The sequence below is a fragment of the Cygnus atratus genome, chromosome 2 (assembly GCF_013377495.2).
Source record: "Cygnus atratus isolate AKBS03 ecotype Queensland, Australia chromosome 2, CAtr_DNAZoo_HiC_assembly, whole genome shotgun sequence".
NCBI lineage: Eukaryota > Metazoa > Chordata > Aves > Anseriformes > Anatidae > Cygnus > Cygnus atratus.
In genome coordinates this window covers 105,055,466-105,078,708 of record NC_066363.1, presented here as the reverse complement: position 1 = coordinate 105,078,708, position 23,243 = coordinate 105,055,466, and the positions used below count along the sequence as shown (strand labels likewise).

The window sequence follows — 23,243 nt, the reverse complement described above, 5'->3', positions numbered from 1 at the left end:
AACAAGGCCAAGTGCAAGGTCCTGCGTCTGGGCCGGGACAATCCTAAACACAAATACAGGTCTAGCAATACCCTCTTGGTACTCGATTTTTTTTTGCTCTGCCTACCGCATACTAACATTTCCCTCTTATTATTGGGGAATGGGTAGAGAGGAGTAAGAACAGGTAGTAGATAGAAAATTAGGAAATTGAAACCAAGAACTTTTAAGAATGTCTTAATGTTCCTCTATATACTGGCCAAAAAAAGTAAATAGAAAGCAATACAAGCTACTGAGTGTTCTCTGTAGCATTTTTTCTTTCATCACTAAAGAAACTCAGCTGGTGGCTCTGCCTCCTTCCTGGCTGCCTCTCTGAAGGGCAGTCAGCATGATACCTGTCTATATGTCCAGCCCTTTAAATTGCAAAAGCTTCTACATGAAAGCTGAGTCTAAAGAAATAGTGTGATGCTTGGACATGAAAACTGAGTCTAAAGAAATAGTGTGATGCTTGGATACTTACATTATTTCATCTATCTGTGAAGGAAGGTTGAAATTCCATTTGGTACTAACTTGTCATAATTTAGTACTAGTTCATATGTTAAAAAAAAACCAACAGCACACAAAAACAACCAACAGACACCGATTTAAACATAAACCAAACAACTTTAGGCAAGCATTATAAAGAAATATAAATTACTAATAACGGTGCTGAATCATTATTCAATTGTTGTCTTACCCAGTCAGCATTCTTTAAGTCATCAAGATCTGTACTGGATTCATCACTTGCCTCTTTGTCCATTTCTTGAATTTTCTTCAGATTCTGCAAATGAAAAGAAAATTAGTCAATAAACTGAATGGTGGCATTACTTTACAGTAAAGCAGAAGCTTATCTTTTGAATGATATTGTTTGGGTATTCTACTGAGTATCTTACAACTTGAACAGTAACACTGCAAAAATAATTTGAAATACTGTTTGAATATTTCACTTAATTGAAAAACAGACCTTCAATGTTGCAAAAAATCTGAAGTTCTAAGTATGAGAATACTTCAGATAATAGCATACCAGAAAAACCTATACATAGAAATTGTAATGTGCCTAAAGTTGAGCTATGCACAGAAAAAAAAAAAAAGTAGCAAGTTTGTTAAACTCCAACATAGAAAAGGTTACTGACTTGGTAAGAATCCATTCATAACAAAATTACTGCTACTTGCCAAATGCAAGACAGCTCATTTTTGTTGAAGGAGAAATTCCCAGAAAGTTAGTTGCAAGGTGAAATAAACTATGTGAAATCCTTCAAACAGAATAGTGACAGACTTGCATTTATATTGACATTAAGCAGCCTGTATAACACAGTTTTATGATTTTATTACTCAGATCCCAAAATCTGTAAGTAAGGAAGAGAAACAGATCTGTCAGAAGTAAACTCTCATTTATGAACAAGACTAGATGATGCAAATATGGAAAAGATTGTTTACAAAGGGGAAAAACAAAGCTTTCATACTAACAAGAAGATGAAAAATGATCAAAAATTACAGTAAAATAAAGAATAGGCAAGCTTGCACACACACAAATGCAGGCAAAAGATTAAATGGTTAGAGTGGCTTTAGAGAAACTATCTTAGACACCAAGAATTGCATATCAAAATGCTACTTTTACTTTTGTATTGAAATGTTCTGGAATCAGCAGTACAAATGCATTCTGAATACTCCATTCTACTTTTACAGAGGGCTTTCTGGGAAATCTTTAACAATGTTTAATTTGATCTGTTTTCTTGTTACTTATTAATGTATTAAAAAGGATAGTTAAATCTGCTAACGATTTCATTATTTTATGAGACTAAACCCATAGGCCAGAGGTCTGACAGAGTTTTATGTATTTATGCATTAAAAATATTTGTCTCACTTTTGAGCACTCAAGCTCTTCCTTTAATGGAACTAAACAATGAGTCTCAAGCCTTGGAGCTTCTGAGAAAGCTTAAAAATGAGCATATTTGGTAAAACATTTTTTCCTGCAAGTAGTTCCCAAACCATAACCATTTCAATGGAAGAAATGCAAGCACTGGAAAAGCGCTTAACTTGCACACATTCTGGAGTGTATCTACCACATGTGCTAACAGAGACAGCATGTGTGAGTCAGCCACCACGGAAGTTTTGGAAAAACAGCAGATGGATTATTTATTGTCTTTTTTAAGCAAGTAACACATTTACTTTCACATCAGTGAAGAAATATTACCACTGCCCTATAAAAAAATAATACATAATTTACAGGAAGACTCTTAAAAAGTCATAAATCACCTATGCTACAGAAGCACATCTATCATTGCACAATGCGGGCACATTTTGGCACGGCTCGCAGTATTGCCGCAGGATGCCCAGCTGGGAAAGAATGGCTGTATGGAAACTTGGGCTGATCCTGCTGCTGCGGGCAGCACTCAGTCTAACTCTAACAGGCCATAATCTTTTCCCAAGGGAAGAAAGAAAAACAAAAAAAGAAAAACAAAAAATCAACCAAACAAACAAAAAACAGAAAGAACGAGTAACACGAAGGCCTCATTTATGCCTATTTTGCCACCCAGGGTTTCTTCTTTTCCATATCATTTTCAAAGTTGCAGTAGCCATTTCAAAGACGGTATCTGTGAGCTGTAAATTTCTTGCTTTTGTGTGAACAGCTAACGTTTACTAATAAATTGCGAAATATACAATCGTTCTAATACTTTCTCCTTTTTCTCTTCGTAATCAAAAAGTTAACTGCAGTAAATTCGCTCACAACTGTCAGAGTTGCTCCTCCTTTCCATACTGGAAGGTACCTATCAATTTGAAAAAAAATTAACACGTTCCAGCTGCTTAACCTTTACTTTGACTGTCCAACAACACCTGCAGCAATTACCCCTTTCAGCAGCCATGCTCCCTACCACACACTTAACGGGGCTGGTTTACGCCCAAAGGCTGATGCCTTTGACTGATGGAAATATTCCATGAAACAAAAAAGACTACAACCTATTTTTCTTAACAACAAAAAATAAGAAGGGGAGGAAGGGGGGGAGAACACACATAACTGAACAGCTGAAAGATCTTCCAAAGGAGGCAGCCATCTAATTAGTTTCTCTGGAACATAGCTGGAGGGGGAGTTTCTACTTTAGAAAGCGCAGGTGTGGGTGCTGCTGGCTACCACACACTCAAGAGCTGAGAGCCAAACCCACCAGCCACAAGGCACATTTCTCAAAGTGCCCTTTTTTGACACAAATGAGCTGGCATAAGCACAGGCTACAGCCAAAGTGAGGGTCTGGGTGCTCTGGATGCTTCCTGCACACCGGCAGAGCCACCCACTCTGCCTGATAGGGAGCTGTGTAGGGAGAAAAATCTGTGGGGAAAATACTCACTTTTTTATAGGAATAGTTTCCCCCCTACCCACAACTCAACTGGCTCAGACCCCTAAATGCAGCTCACCATAGATGGTAATTTCCATCACTATAAAATTGAGAAAGCTTTGTAACACGGGACAAAAAAGAAACTAAGTACTTCATCCCTGCAGCCATGAATTACGAAGGTTTCTTTAACTCTCCTCCATCTGCCAGGTGCTGCTTAGGAAGGAATCAATTCAGGGTGACATATTGCATTTAAACTTCTGGACTAAATGAAATATTATCATTTCCCTCCAGCATCCCCAGTCAGTGTCCGTGGGTTTCAGAATCTGCTGCAATCGTAAATTATGGAAACCAAAACATTTACAATACAACAGACCGTTTGTCAGAACTTAGCTGGGATCCAAAACCTATGAGTAACCTCAGCTGCTGTATCCATTTGTATGTACCCTTGGGACAATGGATTAAGGAAAGCTATTATGGTGTAATAAATACATAGCCTAAATGGGTTTCCTTTTCAGAAAGCAAAAACATCTTAAAAGGGTTTTTCTAAATCATCCCAGAACCTCAAACCCATACCACAGATCTGATTCATCTATTATAGCCTGGGCATACGTTCACGAAATAAGGGTCAGATGTGTAGGAAGCAAGTGTTTCAACAGCTCTGGCTTTTTTAAACCATTACAGCACTTGGCCATTTTTTCTTCAGCTGCATTTTGCGACAAATGCTAGCAATAGAAATACCAAATTTCTTCAAATTTCTTCCTGCGCTATTAAAAGCAGGCAGCTGATTCACTGTTGCCACATGTCCCACATTTGTCCCACATTTGTGACACGTTCTCCTGCGCCTGCGACAGATGGGAGGTTATATAAGACACTTGTCAGCACAGCATCAAGGGCTCGCTTCCACAAAATGCTCCCTAAAACGCAACATTTTAATGAAGGCGGTATTTCAGGAATCCGGATCTTCACTTTGTCTTTGGCCAGTTTCAGAACAAAACCTATGGCATCTCCTGCTTTATATTCTTGGTAATTTGGTCACTGATGCAAGTAATTCTTATGCTGATATCTGGGAAACTAATAAAATATTCTTGCACTTTTATTGTCAATTTAAAAATGCATAACCTGCATATAGGGGAAAAACACTTTTATGTATATAACAATCCATCCTGGATTTAAATTCAAAGGGCTTGGCCAGCAGTATTACTTCAGTTCTTTGAAGATCCCCAAGCCCCCTTTAACTCAAGCAAGAGTTGTTGAAGGGAATATGATCAGTTGAATCAGTCCCTGAAAAGCTCCCTCATTCTTCAAGTCATTTTAAGAATATCACTGAACATCAGAAAAAGCTCTTCATAAACAGTGGTGTGGGTCGACATACTCAGCTCTGGAAAGAGTAGTCACCGTGCTGCTCAAAAAACTATTAAAGAGATAAAAACAAACAAAAAACAAATGCATGGAACACTTACTTAGTTACAGTGCCTGCAACACACACACACACACAAAAACAAAACAAACAAAAAATCCCAGTCTTTTCCCTCATTTATTTGGTTGCCATTTAAATGGCTCCTAAATGGAGGGATCAAACATCATGATGGAGTTGCAAGCCTGACGACAATTCAGTTGCAAAAGCGGAGTCACTGGAAGCCTAGAAGTGGAAGCAGAGGTGAGGTTATAGGCAGAAAAGTTTGGGAATCAGTTTCTCCAACTGTACTTTCTGAAAATCCACTCAGCAGTGTGTTTAACAGCTATTATGGTCACAAGACTATTAAGAGTAACTTGGCTAGTGACCTTATTTGTAAAATAAGTTAGCCATTAACATTATTTAGGTATCTATTAACTAACTACCTGTATAACCATATTTTGTACAAATAATACACCAGTATAGCCATGTTATATAGAAAGTAATCTACTTTTTTAATTAGCTGTTTTCCAGCTGAGTCTCTAGATGGCATGAAGATAGGGGAAAAAAAAAAAAAAGGAACATTTTAATTTCTATTTATGTACTTAATTAGACCTTGGAAGGTTTATGTTTTCATACAGGTCAGGTTGAAATATATCCAGACAGACTGAAAGAAATAAAGCTATTAGATTAGACAGGAAGGAAATCATAGAGGGCATTGTTTAAAAGACCAGTACAAAGATGACAGACTGAGGGCTCTTTCTGTATTCTACCAAAACCTTGGTTAATTAAAAGGCATACTGTGGGTAATGAAATTACGGACAAGTTTTTGATGAACATGGACTTTAACTGCATTTGATGAGGTAGGCAATTATAAAACTATACAAAATTTTAATGAGTTTGGAAGGAATATTAATTGTAATGCTCTAGGATATACATCCATTTCAACAAATTTTTGAGATACAAGTCAAACCTACTGCGGCAGATGAAGACATCTGCCTACAAGACAATGCCTGTATCTTATGGCACCCAGCATCCCATGCTGTCTTTTAGGACCTGCTATGGTGCCAGTCGTGAGTTCATCGCTCACAGTCCAGTCACGAATCCTTAGCTCTGCTACAGGCTGACATCAGTATTTACTGGTACCGCTCACAGGGTCACAGAGCGGCTGAGGTTGGCAGGTCCCTCTGGAGGCCCCCTGCCCCAGCCCCCTGCCCCAGCAGGGCCACCCAGAGCAGGGTGCCCAGCACCACGTCCAGGCGGCTTCTGAAGGTCTCCATGAGGAGACCCCACGGCCTCTCCGGGCAGCCTGTGCCAGTGCTCGGCCACCCACACAGCACACAAGCGCGGCCTGCTGCTCACAGGCTGTGCCCGCTGCCTCCTGTACAGTTACTGGGTACCACTGAACAGAGCCTGGCTCCATCCTCACTGCACCTTCCCTTTGGATATTTATACACATTGAGATCCCCCCAAGCCTCCTCTTCTCCAGGCTGAACAGTCCCACCTCTCTCAGCCTCTTCGCACTGTAGAGGGGCTACAGGCCCTTTACCATCTTCATGGCCCTGCACTGGGCTCTCTCCAGTGTGTCCTCATCTCTCTTGTGCTGGGGAGCCCAGAACTGGGCCCAGTACCCCAGGTGTGGCCTCACCAGTGCTGAATGAAGGGGAAGGATCGCCTCCCTTGACCTGCTGGCAATGCTTTGCCTAATGTAGCCCAGGACACCACTGCCATCTTTGTGGCAAGGGCATGTTGCTGGCTCCCTCAGGCAGTAAGCAGGCATGGAGCACCCACTCCAGTGGGAGGGGAGCCTGGGCAGTAACAGGGAGCTGAAGAGGACTGGGGTAGATGACCCCTCAATTAAGCAGGTTCACAAAGTGGCCAGCAGACCAGACAGATCCACGGTCCAATCCAAATCCAATCCAATTTCTGTGTGCTTACACAGTCTCTCCCTGTTTCTCACAGTCATGCTCGCTGCTGTCTCCGAGCAACGTGTGAGACCTTTTCAGATACTCCACAACAGGAACATTTGTTTTATCTTGTGGACATCGCTCACTTGTGCCTGCAGTTCTGTCTATGGCTAGGGGCCAACAAAGGTGATCTCAATGGCTTTTTGATGATCCTGAACAAGATTAATCTCTCCTTTCAGACGAGGTTCATTTTAGCAGATATTCAAACTGTCTTTGCCTCACACACAAATATACTTCCTCCGCCTTGTAGTCCACGTTTCCACACACACTATCAAAAACAAAGGGCAAGATTCCGCTTTTGTGGAAATTTGACTGTAATTTAAAAAGCTCACTGCCTGGAATGAGAAACAAGCTGTACCCTATTTTTGCCATCAGCTGTAAACATCTGAACTGCAGGACCATGGAGTCAGGAGGTCCTGGCCCATCAAAGACCACTTCTGGGTGGCAGCAGATGGTACAAAGGGTGGATCTCCTTTCACAGAGCCCGAGTAGCATACAGATGCTGCCAGCAAGCTGAAAAGACATCCCACTACACTTACTACAAAACCTTCACCTTGCAAAAGGATGCAAAGTTAGGTCAGATTAGTTAACTAAATTGCAGCCCTACTCCAGAGTTGCTGCTGCTGCTATTCCCAAGAAATATGTATTTTTACTCCTTTTATTCTTTTTCATTTTTAAAAATTATTATTACAACAGTAGTATCACACCTTTCTCATCTCTGTCTTGAGTACTGCCCTGTACAACTACTAGACGTAACATTTCTTTCTCTGTAAGAATGGAAATGTCGTCTTCCTGTCTGCAAGTCATCTCTACCGCTGACCTCTCACACACAGAGAATCAAAGTGGAAATAAAATCCACATGGCACCAAGTATGTGACAAAGTGCCTGAAACATTATATTCGACATCCATTGAGATGACCTTAACAGCTCACTCATTGCTCCATCATTTCTGAGTAATGCACTCACCCAAGTGCATGCCAGTAAAGCCCTTTCTGAAGCTATGCTCCATTTGCTAAGGCAGCGATGCTCACAGGACAGACTGGAGAGCACTATAGGCCTATACCTCGTGCCTCCTGATCCTTCCCTCTTAATTCCAGTAACTTTCAAAGCCCCGACATGTTTTTATACAGACTGAAAACAACATCACAGCAACAGTTTCTTCTGCCTCTTTCAAAGTGCACTTTCCTGCTAAACCTGCCCTGGGCTGTAACATAAGACCAGATTCGGTACAATCCTAGTAAATGAATTTCTGCAGATAAAAATTCTCCCTCTTCTTCTACAGTAGCATTGGCTGTTTAAAGTGCCTCCTGAGCAAAAAGCATGAGCTTCATATAGCTGGGGAACAGATACCCAGATACAACACAGTAGCCCCAGAAAGAGCCCAAGGAATTTTGAAGTATTTTTTTTTTATTCATAGGAAAGTTATTTGAAGCCATGTTTTTCATTTTGATCTCATCACCACAACTAGGTCTGAGGGGTTCTAAGGCTCTCCGAATTAAGTTCTCAGTTTTTAAAATAAACTATTAGTTTAAAACTCCTGGTACCCTTAGTGTCACAGACACAATATTAAATGGTATAAGTTTGTGGTTTTAATTGGAGCTGATATATATAGCTTGTTTTTTCCCTAATTCTCTGACATTGCAATCACCATGAATCGATGACAATAAAATATCCTTTCTAAAGTATTAAGTTTTTCTCTCCTTTATACCCATACTCATATGACAATACAAAAGGAAAAGAAAAATTATTTTATTAACTTGAATTTTATTTAACTGTATTCCTCATTAATTAAGACTCTTCTGTGTATTTGAAAAAGCAAAACGTACATAATACCAGTTTTCACTGACGCAAACCTAGCACGATGACATGATTCCTACTTGCCTCGAGTATAAACTATAGAGGTATTTTTAAAATGGAATAACAAGATTTACAGCATTCCATCCTGTATTTGCTTCACACCTTTTTTTTCCTTTTTATACTACATTATTTTCAAGAATCACATTGTTTCTGAATCTATAGTTGGATAAAAGCTATAAGCAAGGATCAAGAATATCATAAAAACTATTTATATTCCAGAAGCTGCTTGTAAGATAATTTTCTTGGTCACTTCTTGTATGCCTGCTAGGGGACTGATCCGGGGTAAAATGAAATCAAGTGATCAAAATTCTGGCTTTGGATAAGTGCAGTGATAAAAGTCTCATTGATTTCAGTAAGGCCAGAATTTCATCTACAAGGATTACTTCCTTTGACCTAAATGTGCTCTGAAACAATCCCTAATAGCCTTTGAGAGGCAAATGGTTCCTTTCATTTGAGATTAACTCACAGTATGCTCTATGGTGTTGTCAAATGTTGGGTTTTCACTCCCAATTACAAGATGATAAATAATCTGCAAATTCTAAAACACCCCTGTAATTATTTTAATAAATTGAAAAAAAATGTTTTAAATAATCACAATATGCAATATTTTACTTCAACATTGACAGCACTGACACCTTATTCCTGCTTACTGCAGTCAAAATGTTTACGAACTACTGGAAACATACCTCCTCTCTAAGCAGAAACAAGAACTCCAAAGGGCCTTATCTTTGGGCCTCAGCACGGACCTTGCACTAGCTGCTAGTTGAAGTGTTTATAGCACAGATCCTTCAATTATCCAGTGGTCAGAACACCAAGGAGCAGTCAAATGCCAAGATGTGAAATTAATGATGTCAAGGTTTTAGCACCGAGACGCTGCATTCTGTCAGCTCTCTGCATCAGCTGCACTGTAATGCGGAAGCTTCAGAGAACAAGTGGCTCTTCAGCCACGCTGACAGTCAAAATTATCTGTGTATGATACCACTTCACTTTAGAAATTGCTTTCAGTTTGAGTAGGGCTGGAGGAAAAATGGAAGTGAAGCTTGACCCCAGGCAACAGAAAACCATCTATGAAGGATTCTCCCCCTTGGACAGATGTGTCTCAACCAGGCCTCTGAACAGGAGGAAAGACAGCACCAGTCTCTTGTGCCTTCGACTGGTTTGCATCTTTCACTAGTGTGGCAGCAGAGCTCTCTTGTGCTGCTCCGAAGCACACCTGACCCAATGATGAGCTGATTCAGCTCACGAACTTGACAAGGAAGCCTTCATTATTATTTTTAATTTATCATTTATTTTCTGTGCTTGTTTTCTAAAATCAGAGGAAGCAAAGCAGTGGGAGCACGTATGCATGGGTGGAACAGCTCTGCCTCTTTCAGTAGCAAAATTGTTACATGAGCCTGTAAAATCTTTTCAAAAGGCACTTTGGACCTTAGAGAAGCAAATTAAATCCTTCAGGTTTTTATTAAAAAGGAAAATCATGAAAGTGCTGTTATTTGACCGGCTGACTTTGATGAAGAAATCATCCTTGAGAACTATCGTTCCCTTCCTGCCCTTCCCCTCACCCACTGGTTTTCCAGTGTAACCAACACCCACACTGTGTTAATACAATTGTTTATGGAGCTACTCTGCAGACCAGATCACTGAAACTATCTTCATTAAAACTAATCCACCCACCCTCAAAGTTATTCTTCAGCCAGATCGTTTAATTGAAGTGGTTCACAGGATGGCCTTTCAGTCAACAGGAACAACCAAGCAGGCAGTGAACACAGACATCATGACCTACAGGTGGAATTGTTTATGTATTTATTTATTTTAAGCTGGCTCTGCTGTGAAGCCTGTGTGACCGACAAACAAGCTAATCATACATCAAAGGTAAGGAAAGCTGCTGAGTGAGGACAAATTACGAGCAAGGAGAATCTCAGATAATTCTCAGCCAAAGACAAGGCATGAGGACGAGCTGAGGAAGGACAGGGAAAGCTCTGATACTTAACAATACCACAGAAGTTTTCAGACTCAAATACATTGCTTGCATGCATGCACGTTGGAATGGAATAGTACTGCATAACAACCCAAGAAATTTTTCTGTTTTCCTTCCAAATAGTCTAGTCACAATTAATAACTATTTCTGAGACATCTGTAAATGGTTACAGGCCAAATGAGAAAACAAAATACAAACAACACAGCTGTAGAACTACTCTCCCTGAACACTACAAATAATTTCCACAAGCATCTGACATCCACTGTTGGCTGGGTACAGAGGTGATTCTGTAAGCCTAAATCACATTATAACAGATTCAAAAACTTACCTCTTTTGCACTTTTAATTTTGGCCAAGAAAGTGTACAGCTCCATTGTTTCAGCAAACAGAGCCCGACATACTGCTTGATAGTGGTTCGCTGCCTCTGATCGGGTTGGCAGGTGGGCAGCACACAGCTAGAGAGAAAAATAAACAGCAATTACAAACAATGCCTCATTGCTTTAATTATTGCTACAGAGCATGAGATAACATGAACGAGAACACAATGGGATATTTAGGGCACAAAAATCCATGAAAAACGTTTAAACTTAGGTGGAAACTGGGGTGCATTTTCTAGTTTTTCTGCTCCCATTTGTTTTATATTCATGAGTTTCATGAAGAGGAGTATAATAGAATAGATCAGCACTGATGCTGGTAGATGTAATCTTTTGCTTACAACATCCCCTAAGTCCTATTCATCACCTGTAAGTATTCTTCACAGAAATCTGCTGGAAACAGACAGAACAACAAAATAACGTCTATAATTAATTTGCTAAAGTCTTAATACCAAAAAATTCCCAATACCAAAACTAAAATACCCGTGTCATATATGGTACTGGTGTCTATATTAAAATAAAATAAAATCTTAAACAAGGCTTTAAAATTTGCCTTGTTACTGTGGTTTCATAACAGCTAGAGCTAAAACAATGATCAAGCCAGAACCTGAGGAAATAGGTGGCTACACTGAGAAGATCTCCAGAAGTAAGGCTTGAAACAAAAGCCTCTTTAGGAGAAGAGCCCTTAATTAGCCTAGTGGCATATTTCTCTAAATCTCTCCTGCATTACAGCGAACATTGTGGTCACAAAGGGCGCAGTACCAGTAAAGCTCAGGCTGCATTTTCATGTTATTTTTGATCTGATTTAAATCCATGCTGACACTACAAGGCATGATCCTGAGGCCTCTGGCCACAGGCTCCCACTGATGCCCTTATGCTGGCACCTGAGTTTGTGCCCTAACTTGGAGGGGACTCCTCACTCAGACAAAAATTAACACAGTGAAGGAGGCAGGGCAGGGGAGAATTATTCTTCATGGCTCATACGCATGTGCAGTAGCGCAGGCAAAAAGGAGCAACGGGAACACCCTGCCAAAACAGGGAGTGAGAGGGGAAGGGAGGATGGGCTGAACAATTTCTTCGGATTGCAGTCACACTTAGATTGGCTTAATCTCGCTGACAAATTGCTTTCTAGGGCCGCAACCTCTTTGTTATTTTTGATTTCTTCCAATTAGTGTAACAATACAGAGTCCGACGGTCAGATTTGATCAACTCGATAAAATTTCACAAGCACCATCTGGACTCCTGCAATATCCTGCTCTGATTGTTGTAACCACATGTGTGTATGTATATTTAAATCCTTTTAGCCCTAAAAAAAAGGACATACATATACATATATATGGAAAGTGTACATATATATTTTTTCCTTCTTTCCCATATACTTTCCTTATATCTAAGGAAAGTAAGGCGGACATTCAAAAGCTACCCTCAATTCACTGCTTTCAAATTTTATGCTGCTTTGTGATGACAATCAAAATTTTGTTACACACTTCACATTTATTTCTGTGTAATCAGAGTGCCAAAGCTAACATTTTTTATTTTATTTTTTTTAGCAAATCTTATCTTCTCCTTTGCAGGTAAAGGGAGAAACAATGAAACAGACGTGTCTCTAATGTGTGCTACAGTGACAACATATACTACAAAGAGAGAAGCTGTTTAGGTATTTCCCTTGACCTAATGAAAAGTCAGAATTATACTTCATTAAAACACATCAAATTCAGAGTATGGTTAATTTGTGTTCCTTTCTCTCAATAACTAATCATGTCCTTACCTGCCTTACTATGTTTAGGGTAAGCTATTTCTAGTTATTAACTACAGCACAGATAAAAAGGATTTCATTCTACAATACACCACTTACAGGAATAATAATAACTATAATGGGATAATAACAATAGCAATTTCAAAAAAGTCCTAAAATGGCACAGGTCTTCATAGGAAAGAATAAAACTTTATTTATTCAGATTGCAGACAGGTTTTTAAGAACGCCTTTTTTCTTTATTTAGAAGCATGTTAATTAGAAACAATTTGCATCAAATATTCAGCAAGTTAATGAAATGCAGCAGTGGCAAGTTCAAGCAGGGGATGGATATAATCATGATTCTATTATTGAACATGAAGTAAAGCAAAAAGTAAAATTAAATGCCTGCTGCAAAAGCCATCAGAAACATAACCACATAAGAAATCAACCATTTGGTTTGTCAACATTCGAATGCAGAGATTAGAAGAGGCCCAGTAGCTCCTACTAACTTTCATGTTGTGAAAAATCAGTATCTGAGTGATCTTAGGTCATGTGAAGACGCACTACATAAAAAACACAACACCCTTGTGGTAACATTAAATGACTTAGCACAATTTTTTGGATAGCGGAAGGTGAGCCTGAAGAAAAAGGAAAATGCAAATAAGCCAGACTGATTTTTCTTCACTGGGATCTATTACACTTGAATGTTGTTCAGAAATAAAAATGTAGGCAGTCAAGGCACACCAAGTGTGAAACGTGACATTTCTAGCCTAAGTTTAGCATATTTATACACTTGTGCTTTTTTTAATCCCATCTTTAATTTGATGGTAGTAGTGTCTGAAAAGCTACGTTTCCGAAATGCACCACAGAAGTCAGCCAGAACGTTTTAATATCTGAGTTAGGAAAGCACAGCCACCTAAGGAGCTCCTCCTCCCCTTACCATGTCATAGCAGTCGTGGTGCAGGACTGCAGGTCTCCAGTCTTTTCCAGCCATTCAACGCTCGTCAAGGAAGGGAAGCCTCTGTACCCTGCTTATTCTGACACTTGCCTTTTCATCCCTCATGATACAACCTAAAACTATCCTACGGGGAACGAACGTGACCAGCGCCCAGAGCTTAACACAAGGGCTGCTTGTTCTGCTTCCAAGAAGTCTCACACAGTATGGGTGAAATCAAATGACGATTTTGCAAACTGGTGGAATATCAAAAATATTATCAACTCCCGAAATGGGTCGGTCCGTAGTATTTCCATTTGTAATCACTGTGAAGAACTGGGATTTTTTTTCTTCTTTTTTTTTTTTTCCTTAACTAAGCCTATCCAAAAACCAGCTTGACCCAAAGTATTCAATCTTTGCTTAGATCACTAAGAAGATTAGAGACTGTTTCCATCCACATTCAGGGTTCACAGAAAAAAGGCATTATGTAAATACCGGAGCCTTGCCAGCTCCTCTGTCCAAATTCACCCTCAATTGACTAGGAAACAGAGCACATCAAGCCAAACCAGCGTTAACAGAAATCACAATTTAACCATCAGAAGAGATCAAACAGCACTTCTTGGATGCATTTCAATATTAGGGACTACACAAAATTACAATGAATTCTCACAGCAGACTCATCCGCTAAAATCCAGATAGGTTTTGCAAAACCTTCTGTTTGGCTAAATAGATACTGCAAACTTTACCAAAACACCTGGCTTGTTGGAATTCAGATTTCGAAAGACAAACAGTTTCCACTTGCAATCATCTTGGGCAGAGCGCCTGAATGAATGCGCCACAGAGGATCTCTTTTTTTTCCCATGGGACACAAAGGCAAGCTATTGATATTATGCAAAACGCACTACCAGGCTGCAAATGCCAGGCTTGTTAAGTGATTTTAAAGCCCTGGAGTATTAACATAGGACTTAAAATACGTACTTTTTCCTTAGCCAACTAGGAGAAAGGACTTGTAACCAACAGATCACTGAACATGCAACTGGACTGGGCATCAGCCTCATCCTCTGCAGCACACCGTTGCAACAGGCTCCGAGAATAAAACTCAGCTTGAGATGTCCTCCCAAGTCAAAGTTACTTTCAGAAAGATTTTCTCTCTGTGCAGATGAACCAGACCTTGTGATTATTTGGGGGTAGGGATTTGTTTTGTTTAAAATATATATATACATATAATTTTATTCCTATGAATGTGAACTTCAAGGAGCCACCTGCCTGGCATTGAAAAGCAGACAATCTTGCTTGAAACAACACCTGCGTATTTGTAAAGTCAACCTAGCACTTGCTTAGCTTTATTATCCAGAATAAAGTTAAAGGGATGGACTGTTCAGAGCACCTAGATGTGGTTTGACAGGAGTCTGGAAGATGGTCCTGCCTGCTACAACCACACTCGTGCTTTGTACAAGGGACTTCTGCTCAGTGCAAGTTTTGAGGCAGGTTTCACAAGACCTGGAGCCACTCACCTACCTGCTGCTCTCCTGAGCTTTCTGGGCAGAGATTTGCCCCTGGCTCCATGGCTTGTAACAGCAGTGGGCCAAGGATGAGCTGATCCCTGAGGTACTGTGATAAAGGACTTCAGGGGAAGACTAATGAGGTAAGACTGTGATAATACAAAAGGAATGGAAGCAGAGTCAGCTATTAATCCACAAAATCAATGAACAAATTCACGGAAAGTACACAAGGTATTCAGAGAAAGTTACTATTCCCGTAAAGCTACCTTCAGAGCCTTTTATAAATTTTACATAGATATTTCAAATGATCAGTCGCAAGTGCAGTGGAATGTCCAATTGCTCAACGTGTGAGTTCCTAATTAATTTCACACACCTCAAGGAAGAGGCAATTTGTGAAAAGTGAGGCAAATAGCTACTGTTTGTGGTGTCAAGCAGACCTACCTCATTATTAAAGTGCTCCCTAGCAATCCGGTAAGGCTTTCCCCTCATGCAGGGATTTGTTGTTTTCATCATGTTTTCCATTGCTTTGAGGTGGACAAGAGAAAAGCTGTGTAGTTCTTAACAACTCTATTACACGCGATCAGAAGTCAGTCCTCCCCACAAAATGGCCTAACATATGCATTTTCACCTCAGTGATTTTTCTAATATGAAAAACTAAACGCATCAGCAAAGCTACTGCATTTAACAAAACTCTGAGGATTAAGGCTTCAAGCAAATTATTTACATATAAACTTAAATGTCAAACAGGAATGGGCTAACAAACATTTGCAAATGCTCTCCTGAATCAAAACTTAGTTCGGTGCGGAAGAAAAAGAGAAAGATTCATGTGGGTAGACTGTGTTTGGGAAGGCTAAAGTACCATTTCATACACTGAAATGTGTATTTATTTTTGAATTTATCTTTGAAAATAGAAAAGCAAAACTTGAGAAGTTCAGCAACACTCGGTATGAAACTGGTGCACAGCAAAGGACTCTCCTCAACTATTTTCTTCTAAAAAGAATATCCATCCTGACATTTCTTACAGGTACCAATTGTCTTCAGAAGCTGAGTGTGATGATTCACTTTAGTACATTTCATAACTGTTTGAAAATAGGCCTCACTAATTCTTCTCGATACGAGACAATTTAAGCAGCGATGACAATCTTGATAAAATTTCAATAAGACAGCAACACAAAACTAACACCTCATTGAGTTGTCTCATTTATAAACTTGAACCTTTTCCAACAACAGAAACAAATTAAAGGTGAGGATGATTTTCATTCTGTTACATTTACATGATGCCATATTTAGGAAAAAAAAAAGTCTCACGAATACTGAACACAATTGCTAACACTTCTGACAGCATTTAAAACTTTCACGGGTGTTAAGAAAGGGAAATCGCACTACTGTATACATTACAGACGATTTGTCAGCCTGATCCCATATTTTTCATGCCCAGTGATCCTTATTCTTACTCTTTGTTAGCTTCCTAAGTAACTTGACTTTTTGACCATCAAAATAAAGACTTCAAATGAAGGTCAGCGTATATTTTTGTGAGAAGGTATTTCCACCAGACAATTTGACAACATTAATTTTTACACATCTAACTAATTTTATATGCTACTGCAGACTTTTTGACAAAGCTGCATTCATGTAAATTCACATTTCTTCTTGAAAGCTATTTAGCTATTATTACACCTCAAATATACCCCCAGCATACAGCTGTGCTAGAATGTGTTATGTGTATTGCTAGCCTGTTTTTTTTTGCAGTGCCTCTGGACTAACAACATCCTGCTTCCCAAAGGAGCTTGTTTCAAAGGAGCCAATTAAGTGAAAAGCAATTCTGCATTCTCTCCCAGTTTCAGAGAAACTGTGCTCCGTTGTTCCTTAGCAGAATAATGGAGGAATTAATAATATAAATATGCAGCAATCTGAATTTGCTAGCTCTTGTTCTTTGACTATTCAGTGGAACATCAATGGGATTATTGATGAGAAAGGGTGAAATCCTGCAAATGATATTTTTCCCCTTTTTTCTACAGTAAATGTCAACCCCTGCAACATACAGCAAAGCCACTAGTTAGCCTGTCAGCAGCAACCATTTTCTAAAGCTGTCTGCCTCATAACAAGGCAACAGCTCTGTGTACACTCAGCAGCTCTCATCTGCACCACTCACGCATTTATCTGCCTTTCCTGCAGAGCAGCAGCGTGAAGGATGGGATGGAGGCATCTCGGTAAGAAAGCTCGCTTCAGAAGTGGAGCAGAAGCGTAGATGGGGAAACGTGATAAAATCGGATAATTAAAGGAGAAGGGGAGTGTCTGTACATATTACCAGGGTCACCTGTACAGTTGTTTAACTAGCAGCCCATTAAACTGTGGAAACACCCTTTACATTATTAAATAACTTAGACCCGAACAACTGATAGCAAAGAGTTGCAGCCCTGCAATGTGATCTTGTATGGCTGTCAGACATGCTTCTCAGGTCCTCCTTAGGACTGGCAGGTGCCTTCTTATTGGACCTAGTGCTTCTGCTCAGCAGAGAAGAGAAGAGAGTTGGTTTTGTACCCGGATGCTCAGTGTACGTGGCAGAGAATGAGAACAGCATAGACGCCCTCCTCTATTTCCCTCTCCCCAGGCCTCCACACGAACACAGAAAGCAGTCAGTGTGTTCAGGGTGCTGCCTGAACAAAACAGGGCATCTCTGGAAAAGCAGTGAAGAATAAAAAGAGGGAAAAAAATTATCAAAAGGCAACAAAATAGCTGGGAATGACTCTTAAATCAGAAACTAAATCTCACTGATACATATAGAAAAGAAAGGGGAGAATACTGCGGAAAAGGTTGTTTCTACACCAATTCTTCAATAATGCCCATTAATCTCATTATTAAACAGTTCAGATGTTTGCATACTCAGTAAGTACCAGACAGTGTATTAATGTAAAGCAGTTTTATTCATGAGCCACTTAAAAACCAATTAAAATATATCAGCTAAAATAAAAACATGCACTTTCCTGGGCAGCAATTTACAGTTCGTGTACAGAGCTTTAAAACGTATGTGTGTGGGAAGCTTGTTTATTTTTATGTAAAGCACTGAAACTTCTCTTGGTAGGCATAATAATAATTTGCTTTCATGTCTTGTCCTGAAGCATGACTTTTTATTCCTATCCAAAAAACAGATTTCCAGCTGCATAACCAAACAACCTGCATTACTAAACATAACAAGCTTTTAAACTTCACTCCCAATGAATAAATCCAGCAACTTCTAACCAGTCTCATTTTGCTTTCGTTAGATCTCAGCATATGGAAACCTATTCCTTTATGTATGCCATACTCCTTATTTGTAGCACCTTTGTCAGGGAAATCAAGTCTTGAAACTGATGGCACCAGAAAGCCTACAGAAAAATTCTTCCTCCTCTTCTTCTAAGAAAGTATGCTTAAAATTTTTAGCCATTGAATCTCCATTGCAATTGTCTTATAAAACAAATCAGTTACATAAATGTTAATACTTAAAACATATGCTACTTTAAGATAAATTTGAAGGAAATTATTTAGTCCACAATGTATTGTATTTTCATCAGAAATAAAATACTGTATTTCTGAACCAAATACATATCCTTGCTTATTCAAGCAAAATAAGATATCCAATAAGATGGAACTCAAAAGGTGTTATTTTCTCCTCAATTCACCCTATTTCAGGTGGTGGAGAGCTTTTTGTCCACTTCCTCTATGCACACGTTATTCCTGGAAATTGCCTCTAGTATGGTAATTACTAGAAATTGAATTATCCAGCATCAGTGGGTTTGACATACGTCCTATACATAGGTGGGATTAACCACCTGTAGGGGCTGCAGATGGTGTTTATACTGCCCTGACTGCTCAGAGAGGTGAGGGATAGGCAGCTCTAAAGCTTTTCTTGGCCTCCACACATTTCTTGCCAGTGGCAGCAGCAGAAGTAGAACCACCACTCTGACAAACATTCAAGGCCTCTTCATATACCCAAAACGACACCAAGTCTACGCTATGGAGACTGCAGTCACTACAGGGGCTGCATCGCAGTAGGTCCCTCACAGCCTGCACGCATTCTCTCATCTTTGTGACACTCTGAATTATCATTTCTCTTTTGCCGGATACAAAGCTAACTGAACTGGTCAGGAAGCTTTTCTGATTAAGAAAATAAACAAATTTTGGATCAAAAAAACATATGGAATGGTACGTTATATTTCCATTATATCTCTGCTTTGTGGGTTCATTTGCACTTCTATTTGCCAAAAAGCTTGCAATCTCCATATGAAAATCTGTATTGGACAACTGTAGTGAGTTATTACACATCTTGTAGTAATTGGAATTTTTTCCGGAAATCTTAGGTCCTGAACTCATAGGAGTACATATGAAATGTAATGTTCATTATTTCTAATTAAGAGACTGTGGAGATTCTAGGACAAAATAAAGGCTGACCTCTTGCCCCAGTCTTAAAATTTATTAACATAAATTTTATTTTAATATCATGACTCGTTGGGAGGATAGGAATGAGTCTTTCTTTCTAACAAGGCCAAAAAATACATAACAGAAGATGAGAACCCAAAGATAGAAAGCACGAGATATCCTCTCTTGCTAACAAACTATATTCAGAAGAATTTATTCTTCCCTATTTTTTTTTTACTATAAGTGAGCTTCCTTATGTCAAAATATGCCACTTGTGGAAGAAAGCAAAGCCATGGCCAGTCTCTGATTGCAAAACCAAACAAAATATGTTGTATTTTTAAAGATAATTACTGGCACTTGAAAATGTTAAGCATTATTTTGAAAGGAAATTCCTTTACATTCTCAAAAAAAACAAAAAAAAAAGCACTGGAACAGAAAAAAACATGCTTTTAATTATCTGATGGGTATTCCCAACTCTTATTACATTGCTTTTAAATCAGATAAAATAATTTTGCACTTTAAGTTATTGCAACCACATCACGTAACCCTTACCGTTCTTATCCACGAAAGAGTCTTGCGGAAACAAACGTTTGACAGTTAAAGGGATACAGAGAGAAGATTTAAGGAAAAACAAAAAACATACATACACACACCACAACCAAGCTACGAGCTAGCCCTTCACCAAAAGCTTATTATATGAAGGGAAAAGGAGAAAATGGAGAGAGGCTAATGACTTTCCTAATTCTCCAGTCAACCACTGCATGAGAGCTTTGTTTTCAAACAGAGCTCTCAAAATAATTAAACCATTTCATGCCAAGTATTCTAAGGACCTGTGCCACAGATAATTATTTACCTGTTCTCAGTTACATATCATGAAAGACGTATCTCTGCAAGGGAGGCAGGAACTCCCAGCTCAGTTTTTCAACTTCAAAGTTAGCTTTAAAACCACTGGCACTTGCAGAGGCGTCTACTACATGTCCGTTGAAATAGATGCCTTTTCATGATATGTTTACCAATGCCTTCCAAAGAAGAAATATAAAAAGGAATTGAATCTCTGGGTGGTAATTAATACTGTAGTGACCTCAATCCATGGAGAGTAAGGTTATCAAAGAGGCGATCACTGCAGAGCACTCTCCTGTATTTAGTCAAAAACCAATTGTTTCTCTTAGGTAACTCTTTTTTGTACCAACATTTTTCATGAGAGAGACAGTTTTGAGGGATAAAACTCAGGGCAGTTATTTTGAGAACAAGGAAGAATTAAGAACAAAACACAAGTAACCAGAAATGCAAATGCAAAAATCTATTTCAAACCTTGCTACCTTAGGCAAGACAAAAGCCTGTTTAACATCAGTTTCATATAGAAGGGCTTGACTGTGATAGATGGAGGGGCAAATCTAAGATGCTGGTAAAATGGCTAAATTGGAGTTTGTTGACAGCTGTAGACTGGATTTAGGATGTGCCGTCATGTCTACAAAGAGCCTAGCGTAAAACTGATGAGTGTGAAAGCTTGCAGCTTGTTTTGCCAGCAAAGATAGCTGAAAACATTATTGTCATGTCAAAAAGCCCCAAATGAAGTGATTCTACAGGACTTCTTACTGGTATCGTTAAGTATACATTAGGGTCCCACAAGAAAGAAGACTTCAAATGTAAACGGAGGGAGGGGGAAAGAAATGGGGGGCTCCAGTTCCCTCAAACTCTGCATGACACCAACAGAGAGCTGCCAAGAAAGCATCTTGCTTGCAGCATCTTTATTAAAAGGCCTCAATGGCTGCCAAATTAACCTCAGAGAAAGGTTATCTTTATCTGTCCAAGCGGTAAAGAAAATTACTAATCATGTTATTGTGGTAGGCACATAAGACAACAGAGATTAGTGCGGGATGGCCTAGTTACCTCACCAGTTACCTCACCTCAGCAGTTTGCTCCCCGCACCCAGGCAGAATTAATATCTGGTGGGAGATTACAGACCTCTCCAGCCTCGTTTTTTACAGCAGAAAGTGTCCTGGAGGCGACAGAAACACCCGTCCTGCTTTAACCTATCGCTCGATCAGTCTGAGCAGGCAGAGGGAGGGGTGCCATGCCCCTCACGGAGGGGGGGGCAGCTCCCGTATCCCTCCTTCCTCCTCCACGCGCTTGTCACAAAAAGTAGACCCAGGGAGGAATCATTAAAAATAAATAAATAATTTGGTGTTCAATGGTACGTTATTTGCAACTGTTTTGCAATTTGTTTGAACTTAAAGGTTCTCCATGACTGACAGACTGCTTAAGCAGTAGGTAGGGCCTCCTCATCCTAAAATGGCAGAACTGGAGGCTAATATAAAACAACCAGGAGCTCTGGCATGAAGATTTCAGCATTTCTCCTGAAGCTGACACCATGCAGCCCGGTGCTTTTGGCAACCGTCAGACGGACTCTTCATTGGAAAATCCATGGCCAATTGCCTTGGCTCTGAATACGAGACACCATTTCCAGGACAACACGTTGCCACCAGCACGCCCTCCTTTGCTCACTAACACATTCAAATGTTAGGAAGACTGACATCACATTCTTAAAAAGAGAACAGTGGTTAATTTCAAAGTAAAGTCGACTATGTGTTGACCTCCAATTACACTGCCCAGAATGAAAAATCTTTAAGACACCAAATGACATCACTTTAATTAATGAAACCTGTCCATCAACATAATTCACTAAAACACTTGTCATGTTCAGAGCAGCTTTAAAATTACATTAAAGGGATTTACACAAGCTTTCCCTAGCTTTCTGGATCATGCTAAGGCACATGAATCCCTTCACTTTCTATATAGATTTGTAAGAAATTACAAACAGAAAGGAAAAATTAAACTACTGATTTTTTTTTGTGTGCTGCCTGGAAAACATATTTTCTACTTTTTACCTCTGAGCCATTAAAAATATTTCTACTGTGACACAATTCCTCTGTCCAGACATGAAAAGTCTTAATAAATCATGCTGACTAATACTCTCCTGAACTTCAGAGTTTTTTCATCTGCTTGTTAATATTACATGCTGCCCCAGAAGTCAAAGCTTTTGTAAAAAAACAAACCCTATGGCTCTTCTCCACCATGTTTTCAATTATCACCTTATAGTCTTTCAATTTTAAGTAGTGGATTGAGGACAATGATACTTTACATCTACCTTTGCAAGTGTATGTAAATGTGTAAAATACATAGATGGAGGCTTGCTACACACAGTGCAATATGGTAGACTGATCAACGTGAATTGATTAGAAGAGAACAGTTCATAAAGAGCCTTGTTTTTTTTTATTTCTTAGCAAATAATTCTCATCTTGTCTAGGGCAACCTCATCTAAAACAAGTGTTGGTCTTACTGTTCACCTCAAGAAATCCAGGCACGCCAAAAAGGAAAAGCAAATACAATTGCTCATTAGGACCTTCTTGTCTCAGCTCCAAGCTTCCTTTGCCCTAAGGGTAAGCCAGGCAAAAAAACATAGTTCTCTCTTTTGGCTTCAATCACTCAAAGTGTCTTGCTCTTCCTTGCCATCAGGAACTCAAAAACAATAAAACAAACTCCTAGTTTATTTAGTGTTTAAAGTCAAGTTTCGATCCTCTTTTTTCCCAGAAGCAAACACATAAATAAAACAGAAGGGTTTGTTCTCTCCACAGGGAAAAGAGAAAAACAAAACAAAACAAAACAACAACCCTCTGTTTTCCATCTAAACAGGTTTCCAAGTGCCTTCTTTACAGCCTTTAAACAAGGCAAACTCAGAGCTGTGTATGAAGCATTGCCCCCACGTGC

The 23,243-nt window shown here is 39.4% G+C and overlaps 1 protein-coding gene across 6 annotated transcripts in view; it reads right to left on the bottom strand.

Moving 5' to 3' along the window:
• The window catches only part of SPIRE1 (spire type actin nucleation factor 1), a 129,844-nt gene that overhangs the window by 36,681 nt on the left and 69,920 nt on the right, over nt 1-23,243 (bottom strand). For all 6 annotated transcript variants that reach the window (XM_035565354.2, XM_035565355.2, XM_035565356.2 and 3 more), the window contains 2 exons: nt 10,865-10,990; nt 713-796 (listed from right to left, as the gene is read on the bottom strand). In XM_035565354.2, coding sequence (XP_035421247.1) covers nt 713-796; nt 10,865-10,990 — 210 coding nt within the window. The remainder of the gene's footprint in view (nt 1-712; nt 797-10,864; nt 10,991-23,243) is intronic.